This window comes from Leuresthes tenuis, unplaced genomic scaffold (genome assembly GCF_036924035.1).
Source record: "Leuresthes tenuis unplaced genomic scaffold, fLeuTen1.0.hap1 SCAF_15, whole genome shotgun sequence".
Lineage (NCBI taxonomy): Eukaryota > Metazoa > Chordata > Actinopteri > Atheriniformes > Atherinopsidae > Leuresthes > Leuresthes tenuis.
The window spans coordinates 19,517,264-19,544,530 of NW_027325369.1; the positions used below are offsets into that span (position 1 = coordinate 19,517,264).

Genomic DNA, 27,267 nt, shown 5'->3' on the forward strand with positions numbered 1-27,267 from the left:
GAGTCGGCATCTTGCCCAGGGATACTTCGACATTTGAACTGAGGTAGTTGGGAATCAATATATATTTGTAAATCTGAAATAATGGTAAAGAATTTTTTGGACTTACCAACAAACCTGTGTAACATCAAATTTTCAGTGAAATTGTGGAGAGCCACATCTTGGACGACCTGAATGTGCAGGTTCATAATTTTACTGACAAAGCCACTCTATGAATTTTGGCTGAAAATGGCTGAATATTCTAAAAGATTACAATATGACTGAAAGGAAGGAAGATGAAGGTTCATGCAAAGATTGCACGTGGCTATCACACTCCTTTAAATACAAGGTGCACAGAATGAAGTTTTAAGTGTAAAACAGACGCAGCATCTTTACTGCGTTCCATATGGGAGTGTATGTTAGTGACAGCATTCATGGTCAAAGTTCTGGATGTCTCTGTTACAGTTCAGCATATCCTTTGATTCCTGATTTATGTCTGTTAGGGAACACATCCCAAGTGACAAACATATTTAAAAGATACATTTTCGGACATTTTGATTGTGTTGACCACAACTGCTGCATCATGCTGATCAGTATGAGAAACTGGAAATTAGCTACTTGGAAAATAAAATGTTTAGGACTTAATTCCATGCAGTAAAGTTAAGTTACACACACGTTGAACAAATGACACTTGAATGTGTTTTCAGCGTTTTTCTGCTTGCAGCATGTTTTCAGTAGGTGTTTATTTGATTATTGTTCTTACCACTGGCATTTATCTACTTTATCTACTGAATCCGTGAGACTAAGACCATAAATGTAACATAGGCCTGTTTTCCTGTTTCGTATTCTGTTGCACTGTGTTCTGATCTCTCTTTTTTTTTGCACAAACACTTTTTGGTGTGTGTTATCATACCAAAGCAGTTGTATATGCAGACTGATTTGTATTAGTATAAATGCAGTACAAACAAGCTCAACTTTTAAATTTAAATTAAAATTTTTGGATTCAATTTATGGAGTGATGGAAAACAAAAGTGTGTGTTTGATCCCTAAGAATGATTTAACCCCATCTGGAAAGTTAGACTTTTAGGGAACATTTCACCTTCAAGGATCTTGAAGCTGCTCACAATCTGTTGCATTGAATAAAAAGCACAGTTTGAGCTGTTTTGTTCTCTAAAATGATAAACATAGCATCTTTATAGCCCATAGTTGACAATTTTGGGGTTTGACACGATAAAGGAGGTAACCCGTCTTTGTGCCTATTGAGATTCATTAATTATTCATGCCATAACTCACCCACATGTGAATGATGTAATGGGTTAAGTCTGCCATGTGCTCAGCCGCCGGTTGCCAGTTGATGAGAAGATAGAGTGTTTTGTGGACAAATAAGAGTGAGTATGAATAAAGTCATGAATTAAGATTTACACTTTAGTGGAAATGTAGACGATGCAACGCTTGATGCATCTGTACAGAAAATGCAGGTGGAGTCGTGGCTGAGAGGGAGGAGAGCATCCTTCCCTGTTGTTCGTGCTGCTGGTGTAACGCGTGCGTAAATACGCCCGGCTGAACACACAGGCAGTTTCTCTGGACCGGACCACTGTTTGAGTGTGGCAAGGGATGTGGTTTGGACCACCGTGTGATGCCACAGCTCAGAGAAAGGCGTCTGAGGCGGTGTATCTCAAGTCTGCCAGTGGTACAGTGCGTTCGAGCGAGGCGGAGAAAAAAGGGAGGAGGGGGTATTCTGCTCGATAGCGAGACAATGCGGTTTCGTGATACGTTTATTTCTCTATACAATTTGAACAGGTTTCCACGAAAACAAATGGCGTGTCGAGGATGCGGAAAAGAAACGTGCCGTAATTTGCCTGTCTTTATCTAATTTTATACTCGCGTTGAATAAATTTTCTGTGCCAGCGTCGTGATTGGGAACAACAAAAAAAAAACCATGAAATTTCCAATAGAAAACCAGGCGAAACAAGTTAACTGGGACCCAGAACAAGGTTGGTAAATCTCACTTTTTCACTGAATTGTGACTTTGTAATTAAGGCTAATTATTTGTAGTTTCAAAGGTAGCCCACTCTTAATATCAGTACCATCACGGTGAGGTAGCTAGAGGCGCATTCGCATCAGATCACCTTATTCTCCGGGTTGAGCAGTTTTACACAAATTCTATGTGGTGGTTTCTCTTTTGAATTTTCCTGAGAGATGCCTTTTAGATTGTTTCACTAAATTAAGAAAAAGGATTCTAAGCGGTGAACAACAGGGCTTGTGACATTTCCATTTCCCATCATACGTGTGCTCAGTTGTGCAGCGCTGACTGAAGAGGAGCCACAAAAACGTCAGGCGAGCAGAAATAACCGCTGTGAGACCTAAAAGGTTCACAAAAATAAAAGTGGACTACATAGACTTGTTGATTTGTAATATTACACTTAAAGAAAATGTCAACTCATATAGCTATAATTTCCTATCAAACTTGTGTGTTACAAAAATGTGTTACTTTGAGAGGGCTTTCCCCGAATGAATTACCATGACTCCTCCTCCGTGCCTTCTGGGCCCCTTAAAAAACTGGTCTCAATGCTCTGCTTAAATTAATTCTACAATTATATTTTAAGATAGAATTTATTTATATGAATATAAACTTTAACAACATTGGTCTTTTTTTTTAAATTTTTAGTTTCTTTATTTCATTCAGGCTAGCTTCACTTTTGGTTTTGAAGCTCAGTTGGTGAGTTAAATGCCTGCAACCTGCCTCAAAACCGTGTGGAATAACATGGCCAAGAGCAGGCCTAGAAATTTCCTCTCATGTTTACTTTTGCTGATTTGATTTGAAGGAGCGTTTCATCAGTGAGTGAATAATGCTTCTGGATATTTGAAATAGAACAAACATACAGATAGAAGAGTCCCAATGCAGCTGTGCCAACTGGAAACCTATCTCTTTCCATTACTTTTTGTGGCTGAAGTGAGGAGATCCTCCATTATGGAGCTCAGTCCCCTGTGAATATTTCCTTTGGCTTGACATACTAGAAGCAGAGAGTGAGGGTGGTGAGAGCATCCGATACTATAAGATAAAACCTTGCTTTCCTCTCAGCCCTTATTTAATTTTGAAAAAATCAATGTGAAGCTCCTTGAAAACAATTTTACACTAATGGCTCACAGACTTGGAAAATATGCGTTAGCTTTTTTTAATATACAGAACATAGCTGTGTATTGTGTATTTATTTTTACGACCATATTGACTGAATGGTTGCCACTGGCCTACCGCATGCTTCATTTATTCAATTTCACTTAGTGGCAAAAAACAGAAAAAAAAGCAATCAAACATTTTAGTAAGATGACTCTTTGCACTTTGCCCAACAGTTTTTGCACCAATTACATTCCAACATGTCGATCACAGTCTTCCAGCGGCTTCACCTGTCAGTCTTGAATTTCTAACTCATCTCTTATTATGAAAATAAAAACAAGCCACCTCCCTTAAAGACCTGTATTGCTAATTGAAAGTGGCTGTTTTTCACCTTCCTGAGCTTGGGACATCATTTTGTTGTTATTGATCCACTCACTGAAGCAGGGATTTACTCAAAAAGATTCATAGCTACGGCATCAGAGGAGGAGACACTTCCTGGACGTCCTTGATTTATCGGGTCAGCGTGTTTGTATGTGCCATACAATTACATTAAACACAATAGTGCCTCCCTCAGCCAAATTAATTTCTCACTCGTACCTTCCAGGGTTACATCATTATAGACAACAGGCTCCGCCTATAGCATAGAGGCACTCCATGCTCTACAGCCTAAGAGAAGAGGGGGCGTTAGGGGTGAAGGCCAGAGCTCTGAAAAGCTTAAAAAAGAGATACATTAAGGGGATCTAAATTTGGCTACCTCCTTGTTGCTTCTTGCTTCATGTTCCACCTCATACTGCACACATGCATTTGTTATAAAAATCCAGCGCTCAAATATTGAATAATGCACTTATTCTTCACTTAGCACATTAGGAAAATTGGATCCTGCTGAGTAACTCAATTCTCACTTCTACCTAACAACTCTGAAAGGGTCTAAGGCATGCCTCAAATATTTGCAAATGCTTTTTTTTATAGTGTCCTATGCTTATGCTGCTTATTTAGATTTGACAGATTTTCCCATCATTAGTGTTTCAATACGATGCTGACTTATGTAGAGATTAAAGCATGAGCTGATGGGATGTGGGCTGAGTTTGACAGGGGAAATCTGAGATGGTTACAAAATTTCAGGATGGTAAGAAGACGTTGATCTGACAGAGTCTTGCTGCAGACACGGCCGTAGCCTGGGTAACAAGCATTTTTCTCTGATAGCTTTGCATTTTTGCATTGCAAAAAGCCTTTTATTAGCTGAGTGTGGGCAGAAGAAAGCTTTTTTGAAGCTTCACACAGGGGGTAATAGGTTGTCAGTAGCTGCGACATGCTTATTTTTATGTCGCATACAGCAGTGTCCCTTCATTGTTATTAGATGTGAAATGGAAGCCACGAGATAAGGTGGGGTCACTGTTGTTAGACTAATTCATCATATGCATCATATAGGATCAGTTATGCCAAAGGGATCTGTAAACATACCAATACATTAAATCACCAAAAGCAGTCATTTAAAATGTATTTGTTATTTAAAAGCAAGGACAAGTATCACAATCACACCAACAAGATAAGGAATTACTGTCTCTGTATACTTTCTAGCAAAAAAATGAATCAGTCCAGCCTTTTCTTACTTCTTGTTCTCTTTCCTAGTGGCAGTCCAGACCCACTTGGTCCCCCCCAAGAAGGTCCAGTCCGGCATGGTGAAGTCAAGCCTTGTCCAGGCAAGCGTGGCCACCATGCAAAACCCCATGGGCTACGATCCAAAGACCAATGGCCACTGTCCACTTCCACGCCTCTCCATCTCCTCCCGCTCTGCCAGCATGGTGGCTAGTCTGGATGCCAGCACCGATGGCTCGATTGCAGCACTCCACTCAGTAATGAAGTGGAAGACGGTGCTGGCCGTGTTCATCGTGGTTGTTCTCTACCTGGTTGGTGGAGCACTGGCATTTCAGGCTTTGGAGCAGCGATATGAGAGCAACCGGAAGACCAACATCACCCTGGAGAAGGCCTCTTTTCTGGAAAGACACGAGTGTGTCACTCCCAGTGAGCTGGATGACATCATCAAGGTGAGTAAGAGTGAGAGAGAAGATGAGATTTTAGACTGAAACATCATGTTTATGGTTTCATAGAGTTTGAATATGGTAATGTTTTTGTTTTGTGCTTCCAGCTGTTTGGCAGCTTTTGAACTTCACATTGATTTAGCATGTTTTTATCTGGGTAGTGACTGAAAGAACAAGCTTGTGGATACAAGCGGCTGAAATGGTTTTCCTTTGGAGGGTTGCTGGGCTCAGCCTTAGAGATAGGTTGAGTCACTGCTTCTCCGGAGACAGCTGATTTGGTTCAGGCACCTGGTTAGGATGCCTCCTGGTCACCTCGCTTTGGAGGTTTTCTTTGCACGTCTTACTGGGAGGAGGCCCCAGGGCAGACCCAAGACTTTCTGGAGGGACTATATGTCCCTCTGGCCTGGGATCACCTCAGGATCCCCTAGGAGAAGCTGGAGAGTGTCGCTGGGCTCTCTCCTGAACCTGTTGCCTCCGCGACCCAATCTCAGATCAGTGGATGGAAGTTCTTTTGTCACCAATAGAGAACAGAAGGATAAGACTAACTGAGTAAAAATGGTTTGGTACATTATGGAGGTTCTCAGCACATTCAGCAGATAATTAAGACAAAAAAAGGGAGAGGACTGATTTTTTTGAGCAGTTCTATAGATGGTGATTGCAATCAGGGATAATGATGAGTTTTTGTGCTAATTCATTCTGTTTTCCTGAACTAAATCCCATGCTCTTATTAAGTTTGAGTTCTGTTATGTGTAGGGCATCTTTTAGTAAATTCAGCCTTTAATTCTAAATTTTCAATTTTGACAAAAATCATCAAGCGATCTACTTTATTGAAATGTGTCAGAAGTTTGCTTTTACATGAAAGAACAGCAGGAGAAAATCTGTTCGTATTATGGGTTTTCACCAAAGGGTGATGGAGTTGGCTATGTTATGCATGCCAACAATAAACCAAAGAAGTAAAAGGTTGTGCATAGAAAACAGGAAAAACAAAACAAAACCAAGAAGCAGAGACAAATATTTCCAAATTCCAACTCACATTAAGTGCTCGATGACAAAAGCTACTTCAGATAAGCGAAAAACTTTTAAGTACTTGAGTACTACCTTTTTTAACCTTGCAGTTCCGAACGATAATTTCAAAATGGTCATAAAACATCAGTAGAAATATGAGTTATTATATTAATGTTTACATGTTGAGTGAGAGAAACCCTAACTCATGCAAGTTCATTGATTGAGATAAAGACACACCCGGATGCTCAGAAAAACTAGTAGAAGTTCTTGAGTTGGAGTAGTTTTGGTGTTGCTGCTGCACAGAGAGGTACTTGACTGTCATTTTAAGAGCAGTCACTCCTAATTCGATTCCAACATACAGTCTCCCCTTTACTGGCAAATTCAGCTGCGTTTGTCTCCCGGATGTTTCCTTTTTTTTCTCTAGAAATTCTTGTATCCGTCGTGCACTTTTAGAGATGTGTCATCCCTGAGTACCCTGGTCTATTTTTAATATTCTGTTACTCAATTTACTCAAGGCACTCTGCACTTAAATATATGAACAAGTGGACGTTTTCCAACGATCCACTCTCTAAATCAAGGAAAACCCAGTTGAGAAATAAAAAGAGTTCCACTCATGGCAGATGCAATATTTTTTCTTGAAGAGTGTTTTCATAGACTTGGTAGCGTTAATTTACTGGCATTTTTTAATCCTAATTACATTAACAAGGAGGAGACAATGAATTGATTATATCGAGTCAAAAGCACCATCAGCAGACACGCCCCAGTCGTCTGCTGCCTGCTTTGTTGACAGCAGCTCCATCCCTGTGCCAAAACTGCGGTATCTCATCTCAGGGCCACCCCAGTGCTACACATAATTCTCTGTGACACCTTACATCTGTTTAAATATATGCCGCGCATGTAGTTCAATGGTACATAACAGTAATCATGGAGAAAAGGGGAAATATGTGTCACTTACAAAAGACAAATATCCCAATAGAAAATAGGGTCAGACCCAGTGACCTTTATGCTGTAGCTGTCGAGGGAGAATTGAAATTCAGGGTTGCAGCGTTTGTTGAGTTTGTTGTTATTCAAGTGTAAATAATGATAATAATTCATGATTCTGAATAGCACAGCATTTTTGTACATCAGATAGTAAGATGTTTTGAAAAATAGTTATGCTTTAAATAACTATCTTTAAGCCTTAATGATAAATGTTTTGGTGCAGGAAAAATATCCAGTTTGTAGATGTAATAGGCACATGTTTTTGAAAAACATTAAGCTTCTTCCACATCAGAATTGTTACATTTACAGAGATGTTGGATGGCATGTTTTCCATGTTTTCTATCAAAACTTTGGTTGATGTTGCTTCAGTTTTGATAAACAATCTTCAGGCACAGCGGGACTTCAGTGACCCTTCTTATGTTTGATATCTTACATACAACCCTTGGTACATTATACATGACTGATAAGACTTATTCTAAGTTTCTTATTATATTACCCACTTCTAGTAGACTTGTCTTAGACCATACCACTTTTGAAGAGCACAACATTTGATCATCACAGCTTTTGAAGTTTTTTATCCTCAGTGCCTCAGTACATCAGACAAGACAGCAAGCAGAACTAAATAAAAAAAAAACAATTAGCATCACAGCGCAAGTTAACTGTTCATTTTACAGTGTAGTTTCACACTGTCAGCAGCAATAGCACACAGCATGGTGATGATTCACAGTTCTCTCTGGCATCACACCCAGAGTTATGGGTCGAGATGTAAGGTCACTACATCAAGCTGACATGAACAAGTGGAAGCGGGATTAGAAAATGATTTGAGATGTGCCCGTGTATAGTCGGCTGGGTGGAAAGTTTGATTTGTGAGGGCGTGTGGAAATAGAAAAAACGCGGAAAAAAGATCAGTCAAGCACTCTATACAGAGTGTCAAAGGGACAACAAAAAGAAAGAAACTATAAGAAAGGAACAAGGATCAACATTTGAGTGAGAAGTGAGAATCAAGTCAGAAATACCTAATTAGCTTAAATCAACAGAACAATTTAAATAGTTTTGAAAATGTTATGCCGATTTCAAGCGAGCATAAGATTCCCTTGTTTGTATCTTGTAGTCTTAGTGAAGTAAAGATGAAACTCAGGTTAGTGCCACAGTGAACCTCGCTGATTCCCTTTAGCTTGAAATAACCCCAAAGAGAGAACCACACAAATGGCACTTGGCGTGCTCCACTTTCCGCAAGAATAGCTCCATTTGATGCTAACATCTTGAACACTGCTCCAGTGAATATTGAACTGCCTCTCTGATTCTCTCCTGTTCCCCTGCCAACCTGTGTTCTTTTACTTTTTATTTGAGAAGCATCCTTTTTATACATCCCCTTGTGGTGCTCAATCTTTGAGCCACAAAAGCACTATCATGAGTTGGTAAAAATCAATGACTGTATTTCCCAAGGAGAAGCTTGGAAATTAAAACCTCTGTCTGAGGTCCAGAGGGAATCAATTATTCATTGCACAGACCAGCAGTCACACACCTCCTGGCACTGAAAGCAGAAGTGCTTGTAGCAGAGGCTGAACTATAGACATGAGTTTCTTGAACAAATGATGAGCTTAGTATGTTAGATAATATACGATGGCATGTAATTAGACTAGAAAGATCTGAAAGCTTAGGTATTTGTCCATAATATTAGATAATGTGCTAAAAGAATGGTCAAGTCAAGTTTTATTTGTATAGCACATATCATGTACAAAACAATTAAAAAAGCTTTGAATATTTTGATAGTCAATAATTTGGTTAATCATGCGCATGTGGCACAGTTTTTACCAAACCAAATTTATAGACAGGTTTTTTCATATGTTTAGCAGTTTCCCTTACTTTCCAATGTTTTAGCTAAGCTATGCTAAAGAGAACTGGCCGTAGCTTTATTATTACAGAACAGATACGATGATAGTATCTTTTCTACAAAGGTCCATAAAAAAAGGGGAATTTCTTGATGTCAAATTGTGAAAAACCCAAAACAAAAAGTTCTTTGGTCTAACATTCCACCAAAAACTTAGTGTAGAAAAAGTAATGGTGATAACACAAACAAATAATAATAAAAAGAAATAAAATAAATGTTCCTTTATGTTATTTAACGGATAGCCTTGCAGGGCATGCTGCTTCACAAGCAGCCCGTGAAAAAGTCACCCTGGTCTTCCTACAGTTCCCGTTATCCGTCTGTTCGTGCTTCAGCCCATCACTCAGCCGAAGATCCTCCGAGGGGACACGGGGAGCGGTGACTCACTGTTTTCAAACTGTTTGGGTGGAGAAGTTGACAAGAAAATGCAACCTTGGGAAGCATGTGTGTGTGTGAGAGACAACAAGAAGAGACAATATATTCGAGAGCAAGCTCTTGTTAAGCGTTGCTCCACCGCGTTGTGTTGATAAAATGGGTGAGTGTGTCTGTGCACGACTTGTGACCTCTTCACGTCTGCTTCGGTAGCTGTATTTTCCACACACCCACTGTGCTCCCACAACGACAGCAGCCTTAATTGGCTTTCCAGGTGCTGTTTTGATGACTCACTCAGTGGCATGATGTGAAGCCATGCTGTCACTGGCAGGACTCAAGCCTCGATTATCGATGAGTCAATTATCTACAAATAAACATTTGTATTGACTGAACTACCTGCAGTAAAACTGCATCAGGATGTGCAACCAGTGCCGTCGGGAATTTTTCTAAACTCGTAAATGAATGATTATGGTTAGGCTTTGTATTTTTATCAAAGTGCTACTAATGAGGAATTTGCTCCTCAGGGGTCTGCACAATATGTACATACCCAATTCCAAAAAGGTTGCGATGCTGTCTAAAACTGGAATAAAAAACAGAATGCAATGAATTTCAAATCTTATAAACAAATATTGTATTCACAGTAAATTGTAGAAAATGTATCAAATGTTGAAAGTGAGACATTTTACTGTACCATCTAATATTGAATGAAATGGCAACAACATATCTAAAAAAAGACTTGGAGCAGGGCTATGTTTACCACTGTATAGCATCCCCTCTTCCCCTCTTCAGTCAAAAACAACAGTGTAAACATCTGGGAACTAGGGAGACCAGTGACTGGCCCAAGGGGAGAGGAATGTTATCCAGTTTTCATCTGAAATAGGATTGTAGCTGATTTCAACAGTGTCTTAGTGAAATGACGAAGGCTCTCTGAAAAAGACATGGGAGCATATGTTGCTCCAAAAATACCGTGCCTTATATCACCGATGGTGCCTTTCCAGATGTGCAAGTTTTCAGTGTCATAGACACTGATATACTCACATACAATCAGAGATGTGGGCTTTTGAACTGAGCACTGATGATAAGCTTGATGGTCCCTCTCCTCTGTAGTCTAGAGGAAGCAGTGTTCACGATTTTTAAAAACAATTTCAAATGTCCGTTTATCTAACCACAGAACAGTTTTTCACTTTGCCTTAGCAAAGATCATGTTTTTTTTTTCTGGATCACATTCACACGTGGCTTCTTCTTTTTATGATAGAGTTTTAACCTGCATTTGTGGATGGCACAATGAAATGTGTTCACAGAAAATTATTTCTGGAAGTATCACTCAGCTCATGCAGTGATTTCCATGACAGAATCATGCCTGTTCTTAAGGTAGTACTGCTTGCGGGCCCGAAGATCACGGACATCCAATAATGACAATAATGTGCACAGAGACCTATTGTGTCTCCAGATTCTCTGAATCATTTATTATATAATGCACTGACTGTTGAGGACAGAATATTCAAAGTCTTTACAATTTTACATTGAGGAACATAACTCTGATATTGGGCAACAATTTCTAGACAAAGTTTGTTGCAGATTGCTGAATCTGTGTCTACTTTAACTGCCTCTGCCTCTCCAAGGTGCTATTTTTATTCCCAATAATGCTACTGTCCTTTTGCCAGTTAACCTAAGTAGTACTACTTCTTTTTCCACTCTTTTGTTTGCCCCTTTCCCAACTTTTCTGAGATTTGTTGCTGTCATCAAATTTGAAAATGAGCTGATATTTTTCATTGACTAAAGTATTGGTTTATGAGATTTGCAAACCGTTGCACTTTATTTTTGTTGACATTTTTTACAGTATCCAAACTTTTTTGAAGTGGGGTTTGTACAAAGTAACAAAACTACTTTAGAACTTTTTCATCTAAATGCAGAAATTGCTCTGCCGAGGTCAAACCAGCTGTAATCGTGATGGACTTTAGTCCTCCTGTGACTTCAAGGTGGAGTGGGTGAAGCCAAAGTTATTACTGATGGTGAAAGTGTTATAGAGGAGAGCTTGGCACAGTGTCAGAATGCAGCTGGGTGAAGGAGAGCGAGCGGCTCCATGCTGGCTGGCTCACTGCTGTCACACACTGTGGGGTGGAAAGTCACACTGAGAGGATAAAAATCTGCAGTGGCTGTCTGCTCTCTAATGATACTGCAGTGGAGAATGTGAAAACACATTAACCAAGAGCCCCGTTGGTGGTGATTGCATTTCTGGAAGAATGTCCAAAGTGCTAACTCTGCTGTGAAATCAGAGCAGAAAAGAAAATGATGGGTGAAGCAAAACACCATTTGTCTTGCTACTTCACAACAATAATTCACCATCATTGTACATCAAAAGTGCATGAGCAAGAGCCCTGTTTTTCATGTTTCTCATTCTGCATGAACTTGGTTGTGGAAAAGGCACAAGACAAGAATATATCTACTCATAAAATATCCAGATACATTGTGTAGCAACTCTCCCATGACCATATAATTAGGTTATTTATAGTTTTTATATGATATCCACTATTATGTTTCTCTTATGAAGGGACAACAAATATATGAAAGAGCATGATTGTAATTGGCTGATCTTAGTTTCAAAATGTTTCCCATTAGTGGGGCAGTGATGGTGGAGCTGAGGTAATCTCATGCAAGATTGTGAGTTGGCAAGTACAGTGATGTGTTTAAAGGTGGTGCTGTACTTTACTGAAATGTATGTCACGAGAGCTGATGCATCTTTTATTATACGGACGTGGATCTCTCTGAAAGCTTGCAAGGATAGGTTGGGGTTTTCTCGAAATGAAGAGGTTGAACTGCACATCCGGAGTGCTGAAAAAGGCACTGAAGCTACTTCTTACCAAAGACTTTCTTCACAGTTGATTTCGTATCAGCAGAAATGAACCCAGAGGCAAAATCTTACACTATAAAGTTCTATCAAAATGAGAAAATAAATGCTTTTCTCATAATATCCTATAAACACGGAAATGAGAAAGAACGCTGTATAGTAGATCAACCTTTTATGGATGCATAATGGAGCACAGGGGGAGATCAATGAGAATAACGTTGCGGTTAATGTTTTCCAGACACTAGACAAAGTGGGGATGAAGCTGAGGGACTGAAAAAAAAAAGGTACTCTGAATGAAACGGAAATATATGGATTTAGTCTTTGGGAACTGTAAGAACATGCAAATTGAGTAGAGTGGAGAAACAGCTCTGTGTGAAGAGCGAAACACTGAATATTTTGAGCCGATCTTGCGCTCCATGTTTCTGCACACAAATAGTAAGAGTGAGTCATTATGGTGCATTCTCTGAGGGAGCTACAGAAGAGGAAATATCTCCACATTCCAAAGGGTAATCCTGAAGGGTCACAAGAAAGCATCTTTCTGTCACAGGTAAAAACAGATATTCATTATAGGATGTTTTTTTTCTGTTGAATAGTTGACATAATCATTTCTAAAATTGCATATGAGACCGTTTTTGTTTTTAAGCACGAAGGCTTGTAATGTTGGAAGGAACAGGTGGTGGGCTGCCATCCAGGAGAACAGATTTCACTACTTGACCAGTACTTTTTAAACAATCATGTTCTACATCCTGCGCATTTCCACTTGCTGTTTACTTGGACTATAACTTGTTGTTTGTTTAGGCATTAAATACCACATGGTTAAGATTAGAAAAACATCAATGATTGCCTTGAAATAGGTGCTCTCTCATTGTTGATCTATCCCACGTCTTTTCCTTTTCTGAATAACCCAAATGTGGGGAGCCAAAGGTAAAATTGGTAACACACAAAATGACGTAAGCTGTGTTTATCTGCACAAAAGCATTTACTTTTGTCTTGCAGCTATGTTATGATTTACCATGAGGCTGCAAAGTTGAACGTCCTTTTTCCTATTTTGCTTTATCTTCCCTAATTAGAAAAAAAAAATGTTATTGTTTCAAGCTCACATGCCATAACGGTTGGGATAACTGCTCTTGATATCACACTATGAACAGAAATGATGTAGATGTATTAATAAACCCCCTCTTACCCCTTGAGTTTAGCACAGTCACATATGTATATTACACGGAACAGAAATACCAAAACATTTGGTACGATGGGTAAATTACGCCCACTGTTGACACCATCAGGGTTTTGCTTAGTCAAATCAAAGCAGATGCGTCTTTGTAGTGTTGCTGTCAGCTGAGGTGGCATTAAATCATCACTTCAAAATCCTGTTTGTCAGATTTCACTGGCAGAATGAGAGCCAGGTGCAATAAAGCAGGACTGGGGTTTTTTCTGTCTATTCAGTCTTTCAAATTTACATATTTTCTCTTCCCAGCATGCCATAGATGCCATGAGTGCGGGAGTGAGGCCTATTGGAGAGAAATCATACAACTCCAGTTACTGGGATATGGGCAGTGCCTTCTTCTTTGCTGGAACCGTCATCACAACCATCGGTAAAAGCTTTAAACATACCTCTTTTTAACGATTTCACACGAGTTAGGTTTGCTGTCGGTGACAGTGTTATATGTCTTCATCTATCACGATGAGGTGTTAGCTAACCAACTTTAAATTATAGAAACTCATTCTAATAACGTCAGAGGAGTATCGACTCATTCTTTCTGACCTGTGGTTCTCTATTCAGTCAGTTGGGGCTAACACTAAACATGCTAATGAAAACTAACACAAGTAACTTTGGACTTATATATGTATGTTAAGTATATTCTTTAATTAGCAAGCCTTTTAACAACAGTCAACAACATTCAATGAAAAGGTTTAACAGTTTAATAAGAAGTAATAAATCTAAACAAGCCATAATAATCAAAAGGTGAAATGATGGACCAACGCTACAAAAAATGTGTACTGTACACACCCACATGTATGACTGATGTCATTCTATGTCATCTCATGTGGAAGAGAAGGGGGACCAATTCTTTGAACTTACTTCAGTTCAGATCTGCAGAATGAACTCATAATCTGTCTAAAATACCAGAAGCCTCAATTTTCTTTGCTAGATAAATGAACTGACATTATGCGCTAAATATTAATGAAGTGGATAAAGTCAATAAATAAACCAGTGATCTGTTAAAAAATTCAAATGTGGCACATAATTGTGAAATGTATTTTCATAATTCATATCTTCATAGTAACAGTTGTAGGGGAGTTCACAATTTCTGTTCTGACAGAGCATTTTTATAAAAGAAAGAAAAGGACAAGATACAGAAAAACATGAACACTAAACACATGAAATTATTATATTATCCAAAATAACAGAATTAGATTAAACTCTGTGTGTAAAGTCCCACCCTATTATTCCCGCCCCGAGTGAGTTTTCCTTTTTTGAAATGTAATCACTGTGGGACTTAACAACCTGTGCAGCTCAGCACTCTCAGTATTGCTTTCAGACGCTGCTGACCTAAACATGTTGGCTTTTTTTTTTTGCAAACATTCATTTCCTCAAACAGCATCTGCTGATTTGCAGGGAGAACGTCTTGTTGATGACATGTGACTGGAAATGTCTGGTTGCCTTGTGGCTTTAATCAACTTTGATATATTTATAGCGTAATTTAGTATCCATAACTATGACATCAGTACTGACGAATGAAAGCGTCTATTTTCTCTCCTGACTGTATTCACCATCATTAAAGTGACTGGAAAAACACTATGTCCTTGACCTTTTGTGATGGTGTCATCCTGAGATTGAATAAACTTCAGCCACTGCTGTTGAGCAGAAGTTTTTAGAGGCCTCATTTTACTTCATTGCCACATGAAAATGTTTTGAAACAGCTATGTGAAATATTCATCATTAAAATTTGCTTGATGCAAGTATCACCGAGCAATGGTTGGAATGGGAAGTAAAACATTCTGTATGCTGTCTTTTACCTCCCTGGCTTCTTCGTTGTATCAAATTGTATCGTTGTAAGTCACCATAGGTCCATTATTAATGCAATTTTCTTTAAGGTGAACTTAATTATTGTCTCTCCATGCACTACGAAGTATTACGAAAGGGCTCCAATTGATTATGTTGCATAAGTAAGTCTTGATTGACTTCTGCTTCTCATCTTACCACCTCCTCTTCGCCCTTCTTTTGCCCTTCTTTGTGCCTTTTCTCTTTTGTCTTTAATGCAATCAATGAATCTTGGCCAGGTTCTTGCTCTCTCTTTCTCTTTCTTCCTCATCGTGCTTACACTGTTTCAACAGGTTATGGAAACATAGCTCCAAGCACGGAAGGTGGAAAGATCTTTTGCATCCTTTATGCCATATTTGGCATCCCGCTCTTTGGCTTCCTGTTAGCGGGAATTGGAGATCAGCTGGGGACCATCTTTGTGAAAAGCATCTTGCGAGTTGAGAAGATATTCAGGGTGAGTTCCAAGTATCAAATTGCTGATATTTTTTTTTCTTGTAGGTCATACTGCTATTTTAGGTGGATGACAAAGCAGTGTAAAAGCCTCAAGTATCAAAGTATTATTGCAGGGTGTACATTTTATTGCAGTCCCATTCTTTTTACTGAACTACATTCCACCATGCTCACTTTGTTTCATTAAGTGTCATGTATTGGTTGCTTTTATTCCTCATTTTGTCCTTCATCGAGGATCTATTTTATTTGCTTTTGTTACTCCTTAAAGCATCACCTTCCTGTTTTATAAATATATATTTTTTTTTCAGCAAAAGCACCATCAGATCAGCCAGACAAAGATAAGAGTGACGTCCGCCATCCTGTTCATCCTGGCGGGCTGCATTGTCTTCGTCACCATCCCTGCTGTCATCTTCAAATACATTGAGGGCTGGACCACACTGGACGCCATCTACTTTGTTGTGATCACGCTCACTACAGTGGGAATAGGAGACTATGTTGCAGGTATGCAACAGAATGCTGCGCTGTCATCATGTACAATGTTGTTTATGTGACACAATTTACTTCTTATGACTAAACCTGTATATTGCCTACCCTTCCAGGTGGAAATCGAATTATTGACTATATGAGCTGGTACAAGCCTTTAGTGTGGTTCTGGATTCTTGTGGGTTTAGCATACTTTGCAGCTGTTCTCAGCATGATTGGAGACTGGCTTCGAGTGCTTTCTAAGAAGACTAAAGAAGAGGTGCGGTTTATTTATTACATATAAGAAGTGACTCTGCTCTCTCTTGTCCTCTGTCTCCTCTCTTATTCGTATTAATCACTGATTCTTAGACCTTGTTTTAAGGTTCTGTAACTGGATGTGATTGCCTAAAACACCAAATAAGTAGCTGTTTTCTGACAGTATCACATCTGAAAGAGCTATGTTGGTCCACAGTATATGACATAGTAGTTTAAAATTCTTTTGGGCCGATTTTTACTTTTAGTGACATGCAAAGATACTAAAAGTAAAAAGAAAATAAATTAAATTTAAAACATAATAGTACCAGACGAGATCTCAGATATTAATTTTGAGGCTTTTTCTGCAGAAAAATGAAGAAACTTAACTTAGTCAAGTGATATGAATGCATGCTAACTGAAAAGGTTAAAAGCAATGTAGGCATCTCACAATTTCCAAGCATTTATTGGGTAACAAATATTTCTTGCACTGTAAATCAATGTAACTCTTACACAATTCAACAGGGTTAGACAGGGTTCAAAGAATGTGCTACTGCTTTAAATTATTATTATATTATCACATATTTGTTTGCACTGTCTTTATAGGTTGGAGAGATTAAAGCTCATGCAGCTGAGTGGAAGGCAAATGTAAGAGCAGAGTTCCGTGAAACACGCCGACGTCTCAGTGTTGAGATCCATGATAAGCTGCAGCGGGCCGCCACCATCCGCAGCATGGAGCGCCGTCAGCTGGGCCTGGAGCAGCGAGCTCACTCGCTTGATATGCTCTCACCGGAAAAACGGGCCATGTTTGCCAGTCTGGATGCTGGCCGTTTTAAGACTTCTTCCCAGGAGAGCATCGACACCAAACTAAACAACCTGAGGCTGAAGGGAGCCTGTGTGTCATATGACCATCAGGGGAGCGAGCAGACGCCACAGACAGCGTCTTCCTCAGAGGAGAATCTCTTCCGCATCGGATCTCTCACCAAGCTGGCCAGGCGCAACAAGAACCGTGAGCTGCGCAGGAACATTCCTGAAGATGTTCGACGGGCAAGTGTGAGCATAAACAACGGCAGTGCCATGCTGGGAGAAGAAAGGACGGAGGAAGAGGATGGGGAGCCTGAGGAGGACAACAAGGAGAAGAAAGAGGGAAACATCAGTCTGACAAACCTGTCACAGTATGCGATGGAGCGCACTAAGCTGAATGGCTTCACACCTACACAGGCCAAAGACAGAGAGAAGGATTAGGTATCAAATGCATGAACACTCAAGCCACAGACAGGGAGTGAAAAGACAGACAGAATGATACTCAGACTGAGTCACAAGGAGAGTGCACAGTCCTTAGAGATGTCAAGAAATGTGCCTTTCTGTTTCCTATGCTTAGACTGGAACTGCTCCCGGGAAATTCAGTCATCGTGCCATAGCCATGGGAAGAAAACATGTTGCCAAAAATTAATAAAATTGAACATGCAGAAGAGCCTGTTGTTAGAATACCTCATTCCATATGTTGCTGTAAAATGGGCTACCTGTGATGTATATCAAAGCTGTCTCGCTCAAGTCTGTTGTTTTTCAGCCCTCAAGGCTCTTATCAGACACCTGGGCAACGACCATCTGTTCATGCTGAATCTTATTTTTTCACATTGCGGACACAACAGCAAGAGAGCTGCATTCAAGTCATTCATCTTCAGAGACACTATTGGTCATTTTGTCATCTCATACTGTGGGGGCTTTTTTTAGCCGAGCGGCCTGCTACAAAAGGACTTAAACGTTTAATGACCAGAGGTTGGGAGGTTATATTTCTGCTGGATCAATAAACAATGCTAGTATTTACCTAAAGGACATGTACAATCATTCCTACATTGTATGTGGTGTTGAATATGTAGCCTAAAGGTAAAACCTACTACATACTAATAGCTTAAATAAACTATACACAGTGCATGGTTATTAAAACACAGGCATAGCAGCTAACTGACATAAAGTAACTTGAAAAGTTATAATATTCCTTCTTGGCAATGAAATTAAATGGTCGGCTTACACTTTTAGTTTTTGCTCCTCTACAATACCGGCAAACTAAGATTGTTTGAGCTTTTCTATTTTTTAAATTTTTCTGTGATCACAAACATGTAAGTTTTGATTAATGAATGTGATGCTGTTGATTTTTTTATTCACCGAGCATGTTTACAACTATTTTTCCTCCTTTTTCTATCAGTCAAGCACCTAAGTTGTCTGTATTTTCCATTAAACTGTCAAATATGAACTGAACAAGTCATGCACGTTTTGTCTGTTTCTGTGTGGCACGGTGGCTTTGAATACTACTGACAGAGGTGGAGAGGTGGGTTTCCCTGTGGCTTTTCTCAACAATACGTTTGACTTCTGACTATTTCAATTTTTTCCTTTTTATTTTTACAAACACATACTGACGCCACTACTTGTAAGACAATCAGAGAGACACAGATTTCTTCATAAAAAGATCACATTAAACAGCAGTGGATGCTTTATTTGCAGGTAATTGATATCAAAGTTGGTAATTTTTTTATGAAAGTAGAGTTAAAGCCCTCCCATTGGTAAATATGTTTGCAGAAAGCACAAGCTAATATATTATCAACTACACACCATCTTGGAACAGGATCACACCAGCTGCATTGTCATTCTTGGCCCACACCTTCGATCAAACTCATATTGACCTCAACAACACACCTGCAAAGCTTAATGACTCCATCTGCACAGTTGTAATACTCAGACAGACACATACAGAACTCTGTTTTTGAGCTCTTCCAAAAAACATGTCAATACACGCACAGATTCACAAAGACCAATCTTTCTCGTCTCTGAGGGAGCTGCTGTGGTTCATTTATGTCTATGTATTTTACAGAATAGTAATTCAGTAGAATGGCATGATCAAGGGAAACACATGAACTCATTTTTATCTCAGGTCTTAGAATTCTTCTTTTATTCCTCTCCTCTCCTCTTCCTCCTATCGTGACTGGAAATGTTATTTTTCCTTTTATAAAAGCTTTCCAAGCTCGCAGACAGCCATCCAATCTCGGCTATTCTTAAAATTATTACTATTACTATTACCTCTTATGCATGCAAACCATCATTCATTGGTTAAGGACATGTTGACAGTGAAAATTAATTTTTTCTTATACATATTTACCCTTTGACCATCTTTACTTGTGGTCAGTGTCTATGGGGAACTATAAAATTCTTGAATTGTAAGTAGCTACATTTGAAATATATTGTTATAAACATTAATAGGCAGTTAAATGCTTTTTGAAATTTTCTTTAGCTGCAGTAAATACCGTTAATGCTACAGGGACTGTCTTCAGTATTCAGATTATACTCCAATCAACTTTATCAAAAAAAATAATTGAACGAAGAAAAAAGTCACTGAAGAAGACTGTTTTTATTTAAATGCAGTCAGTTGACAAAGCACAGCTGCAACTGTCGTGATGAACCGTGATGAAGAATGCTGCACTCCAAGGTCTCTATGTGTGCTCGCCTACCTCTGAGCCAGAGTCACGTGTGTACAAGTGTGCACAGAGGAAATTGAAATGAAGCATTATCAAAGCAATTAAACAGCGAGGCAGGCCAGTAAAGAAGCATAAATTGCACGCAATAACATGTTTGTGTGTTTGTGAGCTTTCCTTCAAGGTGGAAGTGACCTCAACCACCCTCGCTCCCATACATTCCTCTACCCATAATCTTTTCTCTTTGTCTGCCTCGCACACTTATCTATGTGCCTCCTTCACAGATGATAAATTACCTGGGTAATTTTTTCCTCTCTGGTGTTTACAAAAAATCTAAGCCTGTTCATTTGTTAATTTACTCATGTCTTAAGACGTCTGGGTCAGAGGCATTTAAACGGATGGTCCTGGGGGAGAACACATTCCCGAGCAGCTCAGAATCTGCAAATAAATATTTCTGTCAGGGACTGAGCATCGAAATGATTAACCAAATGTGTCAGAACTGAGATGTTTCATACATTACCCATACGGTGTCTCTCTAATAAGAAATTCAATTTGTTAGTTATTTTGCTGCCAAGCTGACAAAAAGACACTGAAGTAAACTCCTGATCACACAACCCAGCCTTGGCTTCCCACCTTGTCAGAAGAACGACACCTAACTGACAGTGTCAAAGAAAACTGGTATGATGAGAGAAAAGAAACCCTTCTGCAGCAGATTTCACATATATAATTTGTAAATGAACTTCTGATGCAACTGCTTTTAGGTGCACACCAAACTTAATCATCTAATTTTACCACAGGGTATTTTCTACTGAAACTTGTGATTCCAGTTGCTATACCTGAAGAAGGTATCATATTGAATTTTGGGAATTTTGACAAGGTTTAAGCTCTCACAATTACATGTGGTGCAGTGATAGAAAAGAAAAAAAACGAAAGATGGTTTTAAATACAAACAGGAGTTGGTTTTCTTTTGCAGTATGACTTCATACAACATTTTTCTTTACATCTACAGTCTCATATTGTTTGTTCTAATGAAGCTAATGAAGCTCCTGGTAATGTCTTTGTTTGTCCATAGTTTCTAATTTGCCTGTAAAAACAGCAATGGGAGAAAGGCATAATGGATGCCTACTTATATGTGGCTTCACCCAAAGGCCTTCCATGAGTACCCACATAGAAAGCGATGAGACTATGAAGGTGTTTGACACAGATGACTAGGAAACTGATATGTTACTTGAGTCTGCACAAGTCATAAAGTAACTTCATTTTACAGCATAAACGCAAAATTGCATCTGTTCACGCTCCAAAAGGCACCCCATTTATCAAAAAAAACAATTACATGAAAAAGTTGAGCTTCTGAAAAATAAAGCAAATGCATAAGTGCTCATCATTTTGTCAATCTGTATCCAAATCTCCTCTGGTGAAAAAATATTTTACAGCAGAAGAAAACATGTTTAGAGCTTGGAACAAAAAAAGTTTTGGTTTTGGTTTACAGCTGGTGAACTTGTTGAGCTCCTATTTAAATTGTATTGGGTTATCAGCCAAATCCAACCCCTCTGCCTCCAGGAATTAGAGATGCTAATGGAAAGTAAATGTGTTTTGAATGACCCTGTGCTCCAGTGTGATATCTGTCGTTCTATAACAATGCTACTTTACTTACCTTTTGCTGTTTCTCATGTCACTCCTACAGCCACACCAGAGCGTTTTAACAGTGACGAGTGGCTATAGGTCAGAAAAAGCTACTTGATTTCTATGGTTTTTTTCACAGAATGATGGGAACTTATGCAATCTAAAACTTGAGAGTTTCCTGAAACATTTCACAGGTATTTTGTTTCAGGCGAGGTTTGACGTGATGATTTAATGACACTGGAGTTTGTTTGTAACAGGAAAAAAAATACATAAAATCATTTAAAACTCTATCAAAACAGCTTTGTATGTCTAGACTGTGACAAACTCCCTGCCAAAAAATAAAAGCTGCTATTGACTGAACATTCCTGATCAAAAGTTTTCTGACGCCAAGAACACTTTTTCTTCTGGCACACTGACAGTTAAGAAACCCTTAACGGATGCCATCCATCAGAGAGAAGTGTGTGTTTGAAGACAGGCTTGTGAGTCCCGCTGACAGCAGGCGTGGGCACACATCCTAATCTTAGTGAGGCTAATCAAGGAGATGCTGAAGGGCATGAAATGAATTAAAATGATAGATCAAGAAGATGGATTATAACTGAGACTCCTGCCGTCTTTATATTCCCTTAACATAATTTGAAAATGTCCATTAGTCACCAGTCAGGGGGGGTCTTACTAATGTCCAGCTTATTTGCTATGTTTTTAGATCTTTATTTATGCATAAATCTGACATGTATTTCACAACCCTGCAACCTAAATCAATTCAAGGTTTCCTGCTTTTGAACAATACAGTGTTCAGTCTCAGTATGCAGAATGATCTATGTCAAAACCAGTTTGCAACAATGATTTCTGCAAAAATGCAACTCCAAGGAAACACGTTAACTTTAGAGAGAAGAGGTACTACTTCAGATCAAATAAAAGGATTACTGCATTGTACCACCAATCCCTGCTATGCCACTTGCGCAGCTCATTTTATTTCCCTCACAAGCTTGGAGAGATGTTGACGCCAGGACAAGGAGCTGTTGTGAGGAAGTGAGAAGTGTGAAACCGCTGTGAGCAACAGGAAGGGGGAAAACTTGTAGGAGGTGCCAGACGATGGCCTGGAGGTGCGCAGTGTGCTTGACATGAACTGTGCCAGGAGAGAGATGAGAAATCTGCCTGACATGTTTGACATCTGAGATACTTAAATGAAGAGAGTTATCAGACAGGAGTTACTGAAAAACGTACACAAACAAAGAGCATCGTGTAACTCGGAAGTACCCAAATACTGTTTGGATCTAGGTTTGAATGACACCTCCAGTAAAAGTGGTGTGTCAAAAGTACTCTGATGCGATCTGATAGCTGAGTGATTTGGGAGTAGATGTCATGGGCTGAAAGCCCTTAGAGAGCTTGGTTTGACACCCTGCCTGCTGGACCTTTATTTCTGGTCACTCCCTAGTTCTCTCTCCCCCTCATTTCCCATCTGTCTCTCCTGTGAACTCTCAGATAAAGGCCAGTGCTATTCTGTGAGAATACAGTGTGTTAAAATATCAAGACAATATCAAAGACATTACACCAGATGCAGTAGTTTGTTGCGTATAAAGCTCAAATGTTCCCTGTTAGATGACATCAAAAAGAAAAAAACCAAAATGTTTCATTCCCCCAAACCAAATTTAAAGAGAGACATTAATCTTTCATAGAAAATATCTTATCTGATTGTTGCTGCCTACTCTTAACTATGTATAGAAATGAGTTAATCAGAGCAGACATTGCTAAACAGTAGTTGATGTTTGACATTGTAAGCAGGCTGTCATTATTACACTGAAACTGTTTTGTTGCATTATTTTGCTGAACAACCTCAATTTTTATTTCATTATTCGATTTTTGAAGTGGAGTCAGGAGTCAGCCCCCATGCTTCAGAAGCTCTTTCCTTCTCCATACCCGAATGACTCTTGGCAATTCTTTTTATAGCTGAGTCAAACTGCACACTTCTGGGGAAATTGAATGGAACTTGTGGGAGATAGTGAGATGGTTTGGATCATAATTGTATGGATAAAACCACAAGAAAATCTGTTATATCAAGAAAAACATATAAGGAGTCAGCGAGGAAAGAAAGGTTGCTACTTGCCGGCAGCAAATAAAATGAACAGTTGAGCAAACTGCTCAATGTAACATAAAACTCTAACATAAAATCAAGCAAATCTGGATCCATTTTGTTCTTGTTTACTTTACAAATATCTTATGTAATGTCCTGAATACACGACCACCAGCTGTAATATATGTCCATCTGTCTCCCTTTTTCAGCTCATGATTGTTGCTTACACATGTAGGCGTACCCTGCCTATCCCCAAAGCCTTCCTGCCAGCACACAGTGCCAGTCACAGCTGTCAAATGCTTGTTTTCTGATAACATGCTGCTTAAGTGGAACCTTTGACAACATCAACAATCCACTCACATCCTTCATGAGCTCCACTGTAGCTGCTGTGTCTCAGTTTGCGCTTTCTTATTCTTAGAATAATGACCCTGTCAGATTCATGTGCGTAGAGTCAGTTTCACCCTCTGCGTGGTTTCACCCAGTGCAGATTAAGTATTGGTGCATTCACCGTGCCTGAGCGAGAGAGCACGCTCTTACACATGTGCCACTGCTGAGACTCTGGCAACATCCAGGTAAAGATTGGGATTCACTGAGGTACTTCTATCTGCTGACAGCTTGCACTGTACATCGAATGAAGTTTGTCTTTGCACAGTCAAGGGCAATAGAAGGTGGGAAGATGTGCGTTTTGGTGGGCTTTATGGCCCATCAGTTCTGCTGATGCAGGTTATTGATTAAGTGAAGCATGTTATCTGACATGGAAGAGAGACTCACGTGAAGGAGCACATGTCCTTTCCATTCTGTGTTGTCACGAAGGCGACAAGAGATGTATCAGACACTGTAAATACCTGAGCAAAATAATGTGGAAGGCAAGCTCTTGCAAGGTTAACAGTCTCTGAAGTGGCATGGTGCTCCATCAAAACATCCGTTATTTATTTATTTCTACTATCAGTGTTCTCACACAGACATTGTGGGGATTTACCCCCCATCTGGGGACATAAAGGTGTGGCCATTAGATGAACCTTTCTTTAAAAACCTATGATTAAGGTTTGCTTTTAGGTATTTGACATAACACATTGTCAAACTAAAGGAACGTGGATTTGTCCGTTTCCTGATTCTGTCTTACAAGGTAACACTTCTAGGTGTTTGTTTTACTTGTGATGTTGATCAAATGATGATGTCCATAGAAGAGATGCATTTCTATATCAGATGCCATTGGCATTACAAAACACTGCAGTCTTAGCAATAAAGAATTGCACTTCCCTCACTGTCCACTAGAGAGCTCTAGATGTCCTTCCATTTTCTATACCCGTTTAATCCCATTTAGGGTCGTGGGTGGGCTGGAGCCTATCAATGGGTACACCCTGGACAGGTTGCTAGTCCATCACAGAGCCACAACCATAGGCCCCACATTACTGTCTTAAAACTGTCTCTTTATCTTAATCTTCATTTAGATTTTTATACTTTGTTTGGCTCCATTTTATGTCATTGTAGTCCTAAACACAACTCATAAACGTTGTCAAATCTTTCCCTTTTCCTCAATGTAGAAATAAAGATAAAATTCACACAGATTATCAAAATGATTCTCGAATCCTTTATTTGGAAAATTACAGCCTTTCATTGCACATCACAACGTATTTGGAAGCAAGAAGGGGGCTTTTCTTATTCCAAAATACACATTATGTTTACGCATTAAATGCAAATAAGTTCTTTCCATAAAGGCTGTCTCAGTCCTGTTTGAAAACACCGATACAGTAACCAGAAAAATATAAAATAAACTTCCACTTCTATTAAAATGGTTTTGTGAACAGCACCAATTATACAAAAGAAGCCTTATATACTTATGTATCAGTTTGAAGATTTCATGCAACAGAATTTACATTGAAGCTCAGAACAGACAAAACAGATATTTTTCTGCTGACAAAGAACATACAGTATATTGATTTGAATTATTTTCATGACAGAGAGGTGTCTGTAAACTATTAACTTCCTCAAACAGGGAAATATGAAAATATCTAACATTGGATATCACTAAAAATACTGTAAGTTACTGTAATTGCTAGACGTTTTGGCCAGCTGCCCCTGTTTGTACAATGTCAAGGACCTCAGGACTCAGATGCAGGGTCAGTTCAAAAGCAAAGTGGTTTATTTTGGAACACAGCACAGCAAAGCAAGGCAGGATGAGGATCTCCTCATAGAGCAAAAGAACAGGCTGTGAAAATCCTAAGCGCTCTCCTCAGTAACTATGGCTGAGGATGAGTGCAGCTATGAAAGTTAACAAAAGTTATGAACAATAACAAACAAACTCACGCTCTCCTGATGAGGCGGATTTAAACAAAGGACGCTCTCAAAAAAAAAAAACCCAGGCACTATGAAACTGAAACTATAATCTTAAAGCACTCCTTTAGCGGAGGCGTGACAGATCTTACAAGAACAGGAACAGAAAACGCTCCACTAGAGGAGGAACTATGAAACTTATCGTGATGAATAAATAAACTATGGCTATGAATAAATTACAAATCAAGATAGCTCTGCAGGAGGATCGCTCACTGCAGGCTCGTGGAAACTATGGCTGTGAATCAAGAGATGGCTGGTAACGAAGCTCATGGACGGAGACAACATACTGGCACAAGGGAAACGCAGACTATCTGAACACACGAGGAACCAAGGGGAACACTTGGGAATCAGGGAAGACAATCAGACGCTTGACACGGGAGGAAGAGCAAGATACTTGAGACGAGAGGGGAAAGTTAGTGATTTTTCAAAATAAAACAGGAAATGACGAGACAAAACATGAAACAGAACGTAATCGTGACATATAAGCTCTTATCTTTCCTGTTTGTGTACGTTTTACATTGTTAATTTGACAATTAAATCTTTTAAAGAACAACACAAGAATGAACGATTATCCTTACAAATAATAACACTAAACAAAACAAAAAACAAATAACGCAGAAAATCTAAATCACAAAAAAACTTGACCCTCTCTGTTATGAGCACTCTGTGTAGCTCCATTGCCCCGAACATGACTCCAGTTTAGTACACCACATGCAAATCATATTAAAACATGTGATAAGACTGTTCTTGGAAACGGGCATATGTCAGTAAATGAGCTGCAAAGTTACACATCCAGATGTGCCTGTATTATTTTATAATATCAAGTCTCCCTGTTTAAATTGAACTTTCATATTAATCAATTGCTTTATATTTTGAGTCTTTATAAACTGTATTAAATACATACAACAGCTGATCTCAACAGTGACCAACAGCTGAACTTTAAAAGTGAAAAACACCAGTATTCTCCAACAGGTGGTAAATTCAGATTATAGTTCTTTTATCTTTTAGTCTTAAAACATGCTAAGAGAGAATATTTTACCAGGGACTCGTTATTTGTGATTCAAGTATTTGTCCTTTGCTTTTTTCGCTGCAGTTCTTTTCCTCTTCTCTTAAAGTGTTTGCACACACACAAAAAGAAATTAACCTGTGCGATAACCGCAGCCTCGGCCTGTAAAAGGTAAAGCACTGCACCCATATGTGGAGCCGTATATCAATTAATTAAGTTTAAAGTCAAACTGTTTAATTGTTTTAACTTCTCAAAGATTCTGCACAATTCATTTTGTGATTTAAAAAAGAACAGTTTCTTTCTTTTCTGCATTCTACTGTCTCCACCTGGCAAAT

At 39.1% G+C, this 27,267-nt stretch overlaps 1 protein-coding gene across 1 annotated transcript; it reads left to right on the top strand.

Annotated features, from left to right (window-relative positions):
• Positions 1–1,548: 1,548 nt before the first annotated feature.
• Positions 1,549–18,685, top strand: kcnk10b (potassium channel, subfamily K, member 10b). Its single transcript, XM_072365972.1, has 7 exons — positions 1,549–1,970; positions 4,721–5,136; positions 13,699–13,816; positions 15,561–15,721; positions 16,026–16,218; positions 16,317–16,459; positions 17,038–18,685. The coding sequence occupies exons 1-7, from the start codon at positions 1,916–1,918 to the stop codon at positions 17,674–17,676; spliced, it is 1,725 nt and encodes a 574-aa protein (XP_072222073.1). The 5' UTR covers positions 1,549–1,915; the 3' UTR covers positions 17,677–18,685.
• The last annotated feature ends 8,582 nt before the right edge of the window (positions 18,686–27,267 follow it).